This window comes from Megascapheus bottae, chromosome 14 (assembly GCF_031878675.1).
Source record: "Megascapheus bottae isolate mThoBot1 chromosome 14, mThoBot2.hap1, whole genome shotgun sequence".
Lineage (NCBI taxonomy): Eukaryota > Metazoa > Chordata > Mammalia > Rodentia > Geomyidae > Megascapheus > Megascapheus bottae.
The window spans coordinates 1541868-1556366 of NC_143522.1; the positions used below are offsets into that span (position 1 = coordinate 1541868).

The window sequence follows — 14499 nt, forward strand, 5'->3', positions numbered from 1 at the left end:
AAAGTATTTTAAGCACTCCTAGATTTGAAAAGCATTGCAATTACTTTTAGATTTGAAAATAGCTTCTCTCGGGGATTAAACATCTCTCACTCCTTTCCCGTTCCACTTGGTTCTTCTTGTTAGAAGCTTTCAGATTACTCATGTTGAATATTTTTCCCTTCTAACTTACAGGAACATTACCCTTTTGCACTATCTTATCACTATTGTGGAAAACAAATACCCAAAGGTTCTCAACCTACATGAAGAATTGAGGGATATTCCACAAGCAGCAAAAGTAAAGTAAGTAATCAGTGAATTGTTTGGGCTTTTCGGTTAGCCATTGGGGTTGTTGGTTGGCATTTTGAGAAGTGCTGTGCATAAAGTGAATCCTTCGGTTTGTTTTCCTCTGAACGTTATGTGAAATAAAGTGTGAATAGCACCTCATTCATTTAAATGTGTTACAAGGTTTCGAATCTATTTATATTCCCTTAGATTTCTTACTACTACATGCAACTTTTTTTTCACATGCAACTTTTAACTTTCACAAAACCTACTGTTCTCAGTTATTAAGAGTCTAGGAAAGTGGTCTCATGAATGCTTTTAAAAAGTGATTCTATCAAACACAGGTAGAAAGGAGCACCCTGAGTGAAGTAAGGATACATGGTTAAGAAAATAAATACAAGGTTTAAGTATATGATGTTGCTTATAATTTCCACATGTGCACACTCTCCCTGAAACCAAGGCAACCCTTTAATGAAAAGCAGTCCTTATGCAAATGAAGAAACTAAAAATAAAATAGAAAGTTGCTAGACGTTTGCCACAGACTTAGCACTACATTTCAGGAGTAGGGAGCAGGCACTTCTCCTTGTGAGGGTATACATGTAAACTTCTTTGTAGTAATTGAATTGCAGTAATTGGATAATGTGAAAAGTATGATAAGCAGGTACTGTTTCCCTCTGTGGACTTTAGTACAAGTCTACAATGAAAAATTTGAAGTTAAAATATCCAGGCACAGGTGCCTTATGCTTATAATCAATCCTAGCTATTCAGGCCACTAAGATCTAAGGATCACAGTGTGAAGCCAGGTAGGAAAATCCATGAGACCCTTATTTCCACTTACCCATCAAAAAGCCAAATGTGGAGCTGTAGCTTCAGTGGTAGTGTACTAGACTTGAGTGAAAAAGCTAAGGAACTATGCCCAGGCTCTGAGTTCAATGCTGGCTCTTAAGTGCCAGCACTGACTTAAAAGAAAAAAAAAAGTAACTGAAGTACTGGTTAGTTTCTTTATGTGTTATTTTTTCTTTCCTTTTCCTTCCTCCCTTCTTTTTTTTGTTTTTTTTTTTTTTTGGTTAGTCGTGGGGCTTGAACTCAGGGCCTGAGCACTGTCCCTGAGCTTTTTCATTCAAGGCTCTAAAAAAATTTTTTTTTGTGGGGCATGGGCTTGAACTTGGCCTGGGCACTGTCCCTGAGCTCTTCAGCTCAAGGCAAACACCCTACCCCTGGGCAATTTTTTTTTGTGGGTCTTGGGCTTGAACTTGGTCTGGGCATTGTCCCTGGGCTCTTCAGCTCAATGCTACCACCCTACCCTTGAGCCAAGCCCCACTTCCTCTTTTCTAGAGGTTAATTGGAGATAAGAGTCTCAGGTCCTTTTGTGCCTGGGCTGGTTTTGAACCTTGATTCTCACATCTCAGCCTCCTGAGTAGCTAGGATTATAGGCATGAAGGCTCTAAAATTTTGATCCACATCTCCTCTTCCAGTTTTTGAGTGGTTTCTTGGAGATTAACAGTCTTATAGTGTTTCCTGTGGGACTGGTTTCAAAACATGATCCTCAGATCTAACCCTCCTGAGTAGCTAGGATTACAGGCCACCAGCACCCAGCTTCTTTATATGTTATGGCTGACGATTCAACATAATGACTTTGAATATTCATATGTATTAGACTCTGAGTGAAAAGCAATATATTGGTTAGTAGAGTGCCATGTGAATGGGATTATAGATTAGCTCATTTATTTTCTTTCTCAGAGAGGGCCAAGTAGGACACGGAATTTATTTCTATATATTGTAACTTGCTGAGGTAACGTTAGTGTGAGACTGAAACATTAAACAGTTGTATACATGGGAGACATTTTTATTGTTTTTAAGCTAGAAAATATTATCTACTGACTGTGAAAAACAAAAAAAAACTAATTCTAAACCTAAGCTCTATGACTTTAAAATGCCGTAGTGCTCTGTGATTTTAGAGCATAGGAGAGATTTTCTTCAAAACATTTAAAACAAACTAGCAGCCAGTCACTAGTAGCTCACAGCTGTACTCCTAGCTACTCAGGAGGCTGCGTTCTGAGGATTGCCATTTGAAGATGGCTTATTCAAGAAAATCCGTGATATCTGATCTCCTATTAACTACCAAAAGGCTGTAGGTAGAGCATTAGCTGAATGGTAGAGTATTAGCCTTCAGGAAAAAGGCTTAGCCCCAAGTTTAAGCCCCAGAGACATTTTCTCTCTCTCTTTCTTTCTCTCTGTCTCTTTCTGTCTCTCCCTCTCCCTCTCTATCTCTCCCTCTCTATCTCTCCCTCTCTCTCCTCTCTCTCTCTCTCTCTCTCTCTCTCTCTCTCTCTCTCTCTCTCTCTCTCTCTCTCTCTCTCTCTCTCACACACACACACACACACGAAGACTTCTAAGCATGAACTACTTAAACCCATCATGTAGTTAATGCATATAAGTCATCTGCTGGTGTGCTAACATGTTACTATTTACAACAGCATGACTGAGCTGGACAAAGAAATAAGTACCTTGAGGAGTGGCTTGAAAGCAGTAGAGACAGTGAGTATTGGCTTCTTTTTCTAATTCCTAGGCTCTTCATTATCTCTAGGGCTGGTGACTTCCAGTGCATGAGTCACTGGTCATTTTGGCATGTGGTCAGACATCTGTTGACTAAAAAAAAAGAAAAGAAAAAAAAAGGAAAACAATCACCACCAACACGCAAAGACATGTTGTATTTAGCCTGGCAAATCAGTTGTGGACAGCTGGACATCATAGGTGGGTCACTGCATCCAGAGTGGGAGCTAGAGCTGGAGTGCTGCCAGTCCACCTGGGAATCAGGCCTTGTTACAATGAGTGGGAGGGGCTTTCTAGCTCTGAAGAACCCCCTCAGTTTCTATGGTCTACTTTCACTGAAGCACTAGAACTTCTCTGTTGCTGGTGAGTCAGTCTTTTGAGGACAATTTACCAGCAGACTGTACTTAGGATGAGTGGGTCACAATCGTTCAGAATCCTTGTCCTCCAGTTTTGAAATAGTCAAGAGTGGCCCGATCTTCAGCTTGGCCACATGAAAATAAACACGGTGATTACAGAGATGCCATGAGGAAAGGCTAGATTTGGGGTCGTCTGGAGGTTTGGGGTGATGGGCCTGTAGTAGAGGCAGCACCTCTTCTGGGGAAGAACTTGGAAGGAAAATGGGGTAAACTTAGGTGCACGGGAAAGCCATGGCCCCTGATCAGGACACAGAGAGGAGTTGGAATAATGAAACATAACTGTGCCATAGAGTGAGTGCTCTGTGAGAACTTTGGGAATGCTGTTCCCAGGAAGTGGAGGACCAGGGCTGAAAAGCATCTGACAGGTGCAAAATTTGTGGACAACCTCACTTGGGAATGGAAGCTTAGCTTTGAAATGAGCTTGGTAGAGGAACCTGATGCTCAGGCAGCCTGTTCTCACAGAACATCTATCAGAGTACCCTGGGGACCCTTCCTTTTTTTTCTTTTTTAATCACAGAACTATGTCATATCGCGTGTTGAATTCTTTAAAGACGTATTTCCAATGACTTTGCATCCCAGTATCTTATTATTATACATTTAGGAACATATGAGGGTTATTTTCTCCCCAGGACACTGGGATGATAGGAGAGGAAGTCACCGTATAAGTTCTCTTTGTCCCAGTCCTAGTGGACCTAGAAGAGGCCTAGAACACCAGGATGTTTCTCCACAGCTCTCAGAGAAGCCATACTGGACTAGGGCACTTGGAACAAGGCTTGAGTGGTAGCCTCAGTTACCTCCTGGTCTCCAAGGGAGGCTTTCTTCATACTCACATGGGGGTTGTGACATCTCTAAGCCCAATAGTAAACACCCTGACCCATCTGAGTCAGCTCAGACCAAGGCCAAACTGGGCCGAGGAGGCCCATGTTCTGGGACTTCTTGTATTTTGTGTTTATTAGGGAATAGTTTTGCTGGGTCATAAAGAATTCTCCTGTGTCATGCATGTTCTTCATCAGAAAAGGCCTGCAAAAATATTTGTCCCCCAGCAGCTGGCATGTCACTATATATCGCTGTGAGCTGGGTGTCAGTGGCTCATGTTTGTAATCCAAAGTCTGAGAACCAGAAGGCCACACTTTCAAAGTCAGCCCAGGTAGAATAGTCCAAAAGATGACTCTCCAATCAATGAACAAAAAGCCAGGTTGGTAGAGCACCAGCAAAGAGCATGTAAGTCAAGTAAGTCCAAGTCCCAGAGTGCAATCCCTGGCTTTGAAAAACAAAAACAAGCTTGGCATCAGTGGCTAATGCCTATAATCCTAACTACTCAGGAGGCTGAGACCTGAGGATCAGACTGATTTGCCATGGATTGAAAAAAGTCAACAATAGATTTGGGTCAGAAGCCACAACCTATGACTAGTATACTCCTGCTCATTAGTTATGTTTGCCAAAGCAGGTGCAAGAAGAAAAGGAGATGATCTGTTGAAGCCAGGAGGTACACTGCAATAGTTTTTGCTGATATTCTGGAAGCAAGCAAATGAGTTCAAAGTCTGCCTCTATCACTGATCAGATTCCAGAAGTCTTTGGGTGAAGAAATTCAGGCCACCTAACCCTCATATATATCTGTACTATGGAAGTAACAATGCTTCATCAGAGATGTTAAGTGTTAAGTCAGAAAGTACATTGGCAATAGTTGAAATTAATTATTGAATTTTGTCATGAATTATTTGTGTGTCATTACCACAGAAAATGCAAGAAATTACTAGAAAGGAATTCTACCTACCTACCTAGTCACAAAAACCTACTGACAGGGACAAGATGAAAAAGGATGGATGACTCTGCTGGACAAATGCAGTCAAAATCCTGCTGCCTTATACCATGACTTGGGAAGTCCATAGACTTAGCAGAGAGGGGAAATAATTTAAGACACTGAAATTTTAGTCAAAAACTTTGAATCCAATTTGCTCCTATTTATTTGACTTTTATTAATTTTATCCAAATGTTAATTTGCTTACCTTCTGAAGCTGGAATGAGAAATCATATTTTCTCAGATAATTAGTTGACTTGCTATGTTCAGATATGTTGTACCTGTGAGCATGGCTCTGGCATGGAGAGCGAAGCTAGAGTAATACAAGATGTTTTAGATACATTTGCCATTTGAACGATTCAGTTTAAGGCCTATAGAATAGGAGACAAGATGTTTTGTATTTGAAGCCTACGCTGTTATTAACCATTTCCTGTGTTTCAGGAGTTAGAGTATCAGAAGTCTCAGCCACCACAGCCCGGAGATAAGTTTGTGTCTGTTGTGAGCCAGTTCATCACTGTTGCCAGCTTCAGCTTCTCTGACGTTGAAGATCTTCTAGCAGAAGCTAAAGACTTGGTAAATTTCCAACATTAGTAGTGCTGTTTCACTAGGCAGGGCTTTTATTTGGTATTTTTTCATTTTGAACCAATGTTATACTTTTTGGAAAAAAAGGGAGGAATGGGATCTAAACATCATAGTCCAGAAATAATGTTGCGTATAATTGTTTGCTAGATTCCATTGCTTCATACAACACAATTATATATTCACTGATGAACGGGCTATGATGAATCAAAACAGTATTGTTGTCTAACTGGCCTGTTAGCAAGACCATGAAGTTTCCCTTTGGTTACTGTTGTATTAAAATGTTCGTCTCAAGGAACTCCAGTAGATTATGAAAGTCAGGAGAAGGTGTTAAAATACCATGTATGAAATATGCTTGTCTGAGACAGAGCCTTGGGGATTCAAGATAGTAGCTCTGTAAGTTTCCAGCAAGTTATTAAATGACATAAGTTTTATTTCACAGCCTCTTTAAAAATGGCCTGTTTTTAAGTAAGAAATTTCTTTTTTTGTAAATCTCACTATTTAAAATTTCATTTTCCTGTTGAGGAAACATTTTTGTTGCCTAATGCCCAAGGCTTTTAACCACACTCTTCTCTTGTTACATGTTCTTTCATATGCATATATGTATATGCAAGCATTCTCTCTCCTCTTCCCTTTTATAAAAATATGAAATCTGCTTCCTGTCCCACTGAATTCTTCCACAGTGTCCATCTCTTGGTTACTTGTTTCTTTTTCTAAAACTGAGTAATAAATACCATTTTTTTCTTTATTGCCTGTTTGGTTATAGTTCACTTATAGTCATGTAAGACTATGCACATACCAGTTTAAAGTCAGTAGTAGACTGCGTTATCTTTAGCTAACCTCAATATTTAACTCCTCTCCAGCCTTATTAAACAAATGAGAAGATAATATATGTTCCAATGACTGCTGTTAGGATCCAGCCTCTGCTATTCCACAAGAGGTTGTCAGCCAAGCGATTTCACCAACCATAGTCCCAACATCTACCCTGAAGGCCCCAACCGTATCTTTTGTAGGCCCCATCACTTTGCAAAGAACAGGTCTTGATTAACCCAGCCCCAGTAACTACTCACCATGGCCCTCAAATATTTTTAAAAGATCCCATTGAGCACTTGTCATTTAAACAGACATGTATAAAATGTACTTTTTGTGTCTTTCGTGTGGGAACTTTAATCTGGCACTAGTTTTCAACAGATTTCTAAGACTAAAATATACATGACTTCATCATCACTAGAATTCCTAGATACAAAGATCATTTGGGATGGTTTGAAGTGCATGAACTTGGGATATTTTAGAAATTCAGTTGTAGACTGTTTATTGCTATTTTGTTCATACCAGAACTTTTAGAAATTAGCTCATAAAAACATGGAGCAGGCTAGAAGACCATAATGTGGTGTGAAAAAAACATTCTGTTTTTCCCTAAAGAGCTCTCTTTTGTAAAAGAATATTTCCAAATAAGTATAGCATTGAGAACAACTCTACATTAATAGGAAAATGTCAGGAAATTTTTACTATAATCATTAAAATATGAAGTAACAATTATATCCCAGTAATTTTTTTTTCTTTTTTGGTAGAACTAGAGCTGAGCTCAGGGTCTTGATTTTGTTAGGCACCTCCAGATCTGCCCTGCACTGGTTATTTTTGAGAAACTCAATTTCCTGCCCAAAAGCACACTTGGACTATGTTCCACCTATTTCAGCTTCCCACAGTAACTGGAATAGCAAGCATGTGCCCACTTTGTCCAGCTATTGGTGTAGAAAGAGTCTCACCAACTTTTCTACCCAGACTGGCCTTACTCTTTCCTATCTCTTAGTCATCCAAGTAGTCAGAATTACAAGGATGAGCCACTGGTTCAAACTTATTTTATTAATGAATATGGAAAACATATTCTTTAGGGTACATTGTACTACTGGACTATCAGAAAAACTTAACCACGTAGTAAATGTCAGCAATGTAAGAAAGATAAAAATTCAAAACTGCGGTGTTGGGGAATATGAGACTTTCTCATGGTCTAAATATGATAAGTCTGGAAAATATTAAGTAGTTGACTCTGAAGTTGGTGACACATAGTTGAGGAGTAACAGCATTAGAAAGGAAGCTTCATGCTGACCACTGCCTAACCAACACTCACCATTGTTTGGTTAGTCACATACAGTCGAAAGCATGCTATCTTTTTTTTTCTTTCTTTTTTTAACATTTTATTGTCAAGGTGATGTCCAGAGGGGTTACAGTCACTTCTATAAGGTAGTGAGTACATTTCCTATTGAACATTGTTACTCCTCCCTTGTTTTTTTCCCACTTTCCCTCCCCAAGAGTCCCCCCACCCCACCAAGCATGCTATCTTGATTTAGTGACCACTGGGAGAACTGAAAACAAAAAAGACATCTTGATTGACATGACCTCTTTCACAATGTTTTCCCAACCCTCTCAGCCAACCCTCCCTTCAGTTTTCCCAGCAGAAACAGATCTGAGAAGGAGGAAGAGGGGAAAAAAAAAAGAAAAAAACGCCAGTCATGGCTCAAGCCTGTGATCCTAGCTACTCAGGAGGCTGAGATCTGAGCAGCACAGTTAGAAGCTAGCCTGAACAGGAAAGACCCTGAGACTCTTACCTTCAATTAACTATGGAAAAGTGGAGCTGTAGCTCAAATGGTAGAGTGCTATCCTTAAGCAAAAGTCAAGACCCAGAATTGGCGTGCACACATGCACACGCACACATACACACTAGATTGGATATATACTGTATACTTACTGTAGGTTCTCATTTATATTTTTTAAATTTTACTTTAATATTGTATGCTTAGCAGTTTTAAGAATGTAGGCATTGAAAGGGTTTCTGAGTCACAGAAACAGTCAAAACTTTGGGTTGCCCTAATGATTCCGTAACTACCTATTGTTTTCTAATTAGGGCCCAAGAAATAGAGCAGTCCTTATGATTAAGAGGCTAAGAAGTACTGAATCCCATTTGCTTTTGATATTTACCATATGGCACCAATAAACGATGTCAGACTACTTCAAAGAAAAGTTAAAAGTACAAGGTTTCCTACCCCTGCTGGGTTTGCTGTCCGTTTGTGTGTGTTGGGTGTTGTATTCTATGATACTTTGCTTTCTTGTTTTTACTATTGTTTAGTTCATAAAAAGCCATAGGAGGTAATCATAGATGTTAAGCTGCAATGAAGTAGACAGGAATAAATGGTCTTAAAAGTGGAAGAGTATTAAAATTCTTACTTCAGAAATGATTGATAGATGTTTTCAGCAGCTGAAGATATAAATATAGGCTCAGTAAAATCCATCAAGTTATATTTGACTCTATTTGCGCTTTACTCCTTCTGGAAAGATTTCTATTCAAATTCTCTTAGAACACTGAACTTAAAATCTTTTTTTTTCCCTAGTTTACTAAAGCTGTAAAGCACTTTGGGGAGGAAGCTGGCAAAATACAGCCGGATGAGTTCTTTGGCATTTTTGATCAGTTTCTTCAAGCTGTGTCAGAAGCCAAACAAGAGAATGAAAACATGAGAAAGAAGAAGGAGGAGGAAGAGCGCCGAGCCCGCATGGAAGCACAGGTAAGAGACATTAACTGAGGACTCTACCTCTGAACTTCTCTAGATAGGTTCCCAAGATTTTGGTACTGCTTCTGTTTTTCTCTTTTGGTAACACTGAGAATTAAACCCAAGGCCTTGAGCATGGTAGGCAAAATGTCCTGCCACTAAGCTAAACCCCCAGCCCTAATGGCAGCACTCTGGTGGTGTGCTGGCAGAAGGAGGACACAGCCATGCTTTCTAGAATGTTTCTGTGAGTTTAAATTAGTATCATGTTTCTCCTGGGTAATTTGACAGGGTCTCTCTGAAGACTTAAAAGATATACCCATGACCTTTGATCTAGAGTTCCATTTCTTAGAAATTATTCTACAGAAATAATTACGCACTTGTACAAAGTCAGCAACTTTTATTCCCATATATTTTTATTGTAATTAATAGAAGGGTTACATGATATTTGCCAGATAGATGGTGCATTAATTCCCATACATTGATACCCCTTCACATGTCTTGGTCCCCATTTCCCTCCCCCCCACCCCCACTCCTCATCTTGTTTTCCCCAGCAACTTTTTTTTTTATAATAAGCAATCTACAAATAACCTAAAAGTTCTGATTACTGTAGTAGCTGCACAATGGGATGTTTATTTGGTTGTTCAAAGGCGCGCCTTAGAATAGTTAGTCATAGCCGGGTGCAGTGGCTCACATCTGTAATACTCACTACTCAGCAGGCTGAGATCTGAGGATCACAGTTCAAAGCCAGTGTGGGCACAAAAGTCAGTGAGACTCTTATCTCCAATTCACACTAGAAAACTGGAAGTGGTGCTGTGGCTTAACATGGTAGAGCTCTAGCCTTGAGCTAAGGAGCTCAGGGACAGAGCCCAGATCCAGAGTTCAAACCCTATGACTTACAAAAAGAAAAGACTATTCTTTCTTTCTTTTTTTTTTTTGTTTGTCAAAGTTTATTAAGTTAATTTCTGTATGAAAGTTTATTAAAAAAAATAACATCAGGGGCCGGGAGTTTGGCCTAGTGGTAGAGTGCACGAAGACCTAGGTTCGATTCCTCGATACCACACACACATTTCAAAACAGTCATCTTAGTACTAGAACTAAGGACTTTTCCCCCTCTTTACCTGAACTGTCACAATTTTCTCTAATGTAGGTATACTGTCTGGCTGTTCAGGCATGGATGGTAGGTACAAGATAAGCCTTTGGGAGGAGGGGAGTAGCCTCATGACCAGTCATTTGAATCTCTGTACCATGTCTGTTTAGCCATAGCTTTCTTTTGTCTCTTAAAGAAGCATGAATTGCCTCAATTGTCCTTTTTATTTTTTTTCAAATGAAAATATAACCAGATTTGCCAAGTGACAGTGAGGGCCGTTGCCCGATTACCCCTTTTTGTGTCCCCTGGAGGTTACCAGTTCCAGGTGAACATACTTTGGCATGAATGCATCTTGTCATATGTCTCATAAGTCTTCTCCATGGATGGCAAGCACAGCATTTGAAGCCTTATCTCAGAGGTTCCTTTTCTGTTTGCAGCTCAAAGAGCAGCGGGAGCGAGAAAAAAGGATGAGAAAGGCGAAAGAGAACAGTGAAGAAAGTGGAGAGTTTGATGACCTGGTTTCAGCTTTACGCTCAGGAGAAGTGTTTGACAAAGACCTTTCTAAATTGAAACGGAACCGGAAACGCATTTCCAACCAGATAACAGACAGCAGCCGAGAAAGACCAGTCACGAAACTTAATTTTTAATTTTCCTTGAAATGCTTTCCTCAAAAGCTCAGTAGCAACCCTTTGAAATGACTAGACTGTTTCCTTACACTGCCTTGCAATCTGAACGGTGGCAATTTCTTCCCTTGTCTGTGAGTGAACGTGTGAATGTGTGTGGATGTAAATGTATGTGTACATATATATATATTAAAAATGTATATAGATGTCTGAGTGTCGTCTAGAGACCTATATGTATGGATACAATTTTTATGTTAATGTATGTGCTCACAAACCTTTCATGTATTCATTCATATTGAGTGTGGCTCATTTTCTTTCCCTGAACACCATATCTGTTCAGAAGCACAATACTATCTCCTAAAAGAGGTAAACAGACATTCCCTAGCTTACAAAAATGGGGGGAGAGGGAGAAAACAGGACAGAAAAAAAAGAGGCTTGTGAAATACTTCATGATTTCTCAAGCTTGATATAGTTCAAAATTATTTTTATCAATGGAAGTGGAGTTGGAAAATTATAGATTTAAAATGGTTTTTAATGGCCAACAGTGTGATACTCGGTGCATCACATTAATTAAATTATCAGGATGAGCTGAGAATTCCTGGCGTTGATATGGGGATAGAGTCTGTAAATGTTTATTGAGAACATCTTGCACACAATGTGTATTATGTAGAATGTCAATCAGAATTCCTTTATGTATTTAAAATTTGAACATCAGTTTGTTCCCCTAATTTCATCAAGTTTTCTGCCAAGTGCTCTTGATGATTTCTTTAAATTGCTTTTGAAAAGAAAAATAATTTTTAAAAAACAAAAAAAAACCTTTCTAAATGTAACCCCTGCCCTTGTTAAAGAACAAGGTTGCCAGAATGTGCTTGTTGGCTCTAACAATATAGATATATAGATCTTAAAAATAAAATTCCCCACCCAAGACTTAGAGGAAAGATTCCCTGAAGGGATAAACATTATTTTTTTTAATTAAGATTTTTTTAAGGGGTGCCTTTTTTTTGTATTTTGTATTTTCAGTTTTATAGGACAAGCTGCATCTTCTGTAAATACAGGTCTGGACTGAAAGACACTCAAGAATGTACACAAAGTGTCAACCCTGTCCTCAGAGATGCCTACATCTATTTATCTCAAAGAATATTGAAGTGGTTTGCTTGCTGTTATATGTTGTCATTTTAAATTGTGTGTCAGTAAAGCTACCTGTAAATTTCCAGTCCCAAAAAAAAAATAAAATAAAATAAAGCTCTCAGGGAAAAATGAATTAAAACAATGAACATTAGAAAATATAGATACTTACCATTAACCTACCAACTCCTAATATCCTTAAATTATATGATATATAAAGAGGACTGTTACTTTTTTTTTTCCTTTGGCTTTATTTATTTGTAGTTGGGGGGTGGGTGCTATCATTTTTCTCTTCTCTTTCTATCCTGTTATGGTTGGGTTTCCTGTGGAGAGAGTAGTTTTTCCTGTTGCACTCAAACATTATTTACTCACTAAATTGAGTTTCTCTATCAACACATATTTATTAAGAATCTACTGTGTACCAGGCACAGTAGAGCTACCGTGGTAAGCAAGACAAGAGTTCCTGTCCCCAAGGAGCTTTTGTTTTGATGGGGGTTTTCAGGGATGACTAGATTAAACCAATGTGTGCGCTGTACGGGAATCTTCATATTTAGAAGTAATTTGTATAAACTTCTAATGCGTGGTGCAGATAACAGAATATCTGTGCTATGTGAAAGCTGTGAAATTGTGCTCTAAGAGTTGTCAAGAGCTGTGGTTTTTACATTTGTTTCCCCTTGTTGCAAACTTAGTGACTTTCTATTCATTAGACAGAAGTAAAGGACTCTTGCAAAGAAAGCAGTTGTAAGTACAAAGCAGAGGTGATACTCTCCCAACACCGAGTTGACCAAAGTCTGCAAAATTCACCTTGTTCAAGGTATAGCTGGAGACTTGGTTCACAAACAAGCCTGGAGAGGAGGAAGACTGGGATAGAAGGATAGTTTTCTCTGTTCCTGAACTAAAGTGCCTCTATGTATATTCTTTTCTATTTATAGCAGGAGAAATTTGGTCCGGCTCCATTTTGGAATTGTATTTTGAAAATGACTTTGTCTTACAGCGAAAGGAATGGACCAGCGGAAGGAGAGTCACAATAAGGAGCAAGTTTGTATCATATGTCCCTCTTGCCTTTAAATCACCCTACTTTGATGTGGCCATCCTGGTAGGCCTCTTTTGCCATTTCCACTTTTGGTTTCTTTCCCTGAAAACTGTGTGCAGGTAATTCCCATGTGCCATTGTTGAAGGAAAAAACAAAAAATTTTAAACTACTTTTTAGACTGGTGCTGGTGTAAGTAGCCACTTTTCTCTCTTGGGTGTGTATTTTCAAGTTTTTGTTTGTTTGTTTTTTTAAATTAATGCCAAAAAGAAAATGCATTATAATTTGTAAAGTTAATTATATGTCTTGTATCTTTTTAGCTCAGTAGCTGGAACCACTTAGTCTTTAGGTGCAAGACTATTGGTATAGTACCAAGAAAAAAAAAAGTCAGATGTGTTATGAGACTGTACATTTTTTAAAAGAAAATAGCAATATGCAATAAAGATGACTTCATTGGGTGTACATATCTGCTTTCTATGAATTATTAAAATAGCATCATTAAACTTCTTCATTCATTCCATTGAATTTAAATATTGCAAACTATCCACTAAATCACTAAGCACAGATTTTGCATAAAACACATCTAGAAGGGTTTCATTTTTCCTTATGTTAGTATTTACTATGTCCAGGCCGAGATAAACTACCTCATTCTGCACTTTGGTTTATGTTGAGTTGTTATAATTCTATGTTACATGTGGTAGAGGTACTGGAATTAATTCAGCTGGGAGTACAGAAAAGAAACTTTTTCATTTTGAAGCATTTCCTTTTTAAAAATTAAGTTTTAAAGCCAGGCAACAGTGGCTCACACCTATAATCCTAGCTACCCAGGACGCAGAGATCTGAGGATCATGGTTCAAAGCCATTCAGGATAGGAAAGTCCATGAGACTCTTATCTCTAGTTAACCAGAAAAAAGCTAGAAGTAGAGCTGTGGTTTAAGCCTTGAGCAAAATGAGCTAAGGGATAGTGCCTAGGCCCTGAGTTCAAGTTCCAGACCCAGCACAAAAGAGTCAAAAGGTTTTAGTCATAGGACTGAAAGTCACAGGACTGTTAGGGAGGCACGGCATGGATGAGGTCCTGGATTCAATCCCCAGCACTGTCAGAAAATAAGAACTTTTGACACGGGTCAGTATGAGCAGTGTCGACTAAGATCAGGATTTTATGAACACTCTGGATCAATGGGTTTTCCCATTGATTCTATACTTCGGCTGCCTAGCCACCCTCATCCCAGTTTGAGGTCTAGTTATAAACAAACTGTCCAAGCAGCCCACACTCTAATCCTTTCCATCTTTGGCCTGGACTCAGGAATTAGAATGTTCTTATAATTGCTAACCATCTTGATTTTCATCAAGTCACTTGATAACTGCATACCATCTGAAGCATCTAAAATTACTCTCTGCAGCTGACATTCAGAGAGGATTCTCTTATACATGTTAGACAGATGTTTGTTCCTCCCATAAACTAAATGCACCATGGCCTATTTGTAG

At 38.9% G+C, this 14499-nt stretch overlaps 1 protein-coding gene across 3 annotated transcripts in view; it reads left to right on the plus strand.

The window, feature by feature from the left end:
- The window catches only part of Daam1 (dishevelled associated activator of morphogenesis 1), a 152706-nt gene extending 139228 nt beyond the window's left edge, over nucleotides 1-13478 (plus strand). For all 3 annotated transcript variants that reach the window (XM_090344203.1, XM_090344205.1, XM_090344204.1), the window contains 5 exons: nucleotides 172-279; nucleotides 2739-2799; nucleotides 5470-5601; nucleotides 8994-9164; nucleotides 10674-13478. In XM_090344203.1, the coding sequence (XP_090200329.1) occupies nucleotides 172-279; nucleotides 2739-2799; nucleotides 5470-5601; nucleotides 8994-9164; nucleotides 10674-10883 (682 nt within the window). In that variant the 3' untranslated portion in view covers nucleotides 10884-13478. The remainder of the gene's footprint in view (nucleotides 1-171; nucleotides 280-2738; nucleotides 2800-5469; nucleotides 5602-8993; nucleotides 9165-10673) is intronic.
- The last annotated feature ends 1021 nt before the right edge of the window (nucleotides 13479-14499 follow it).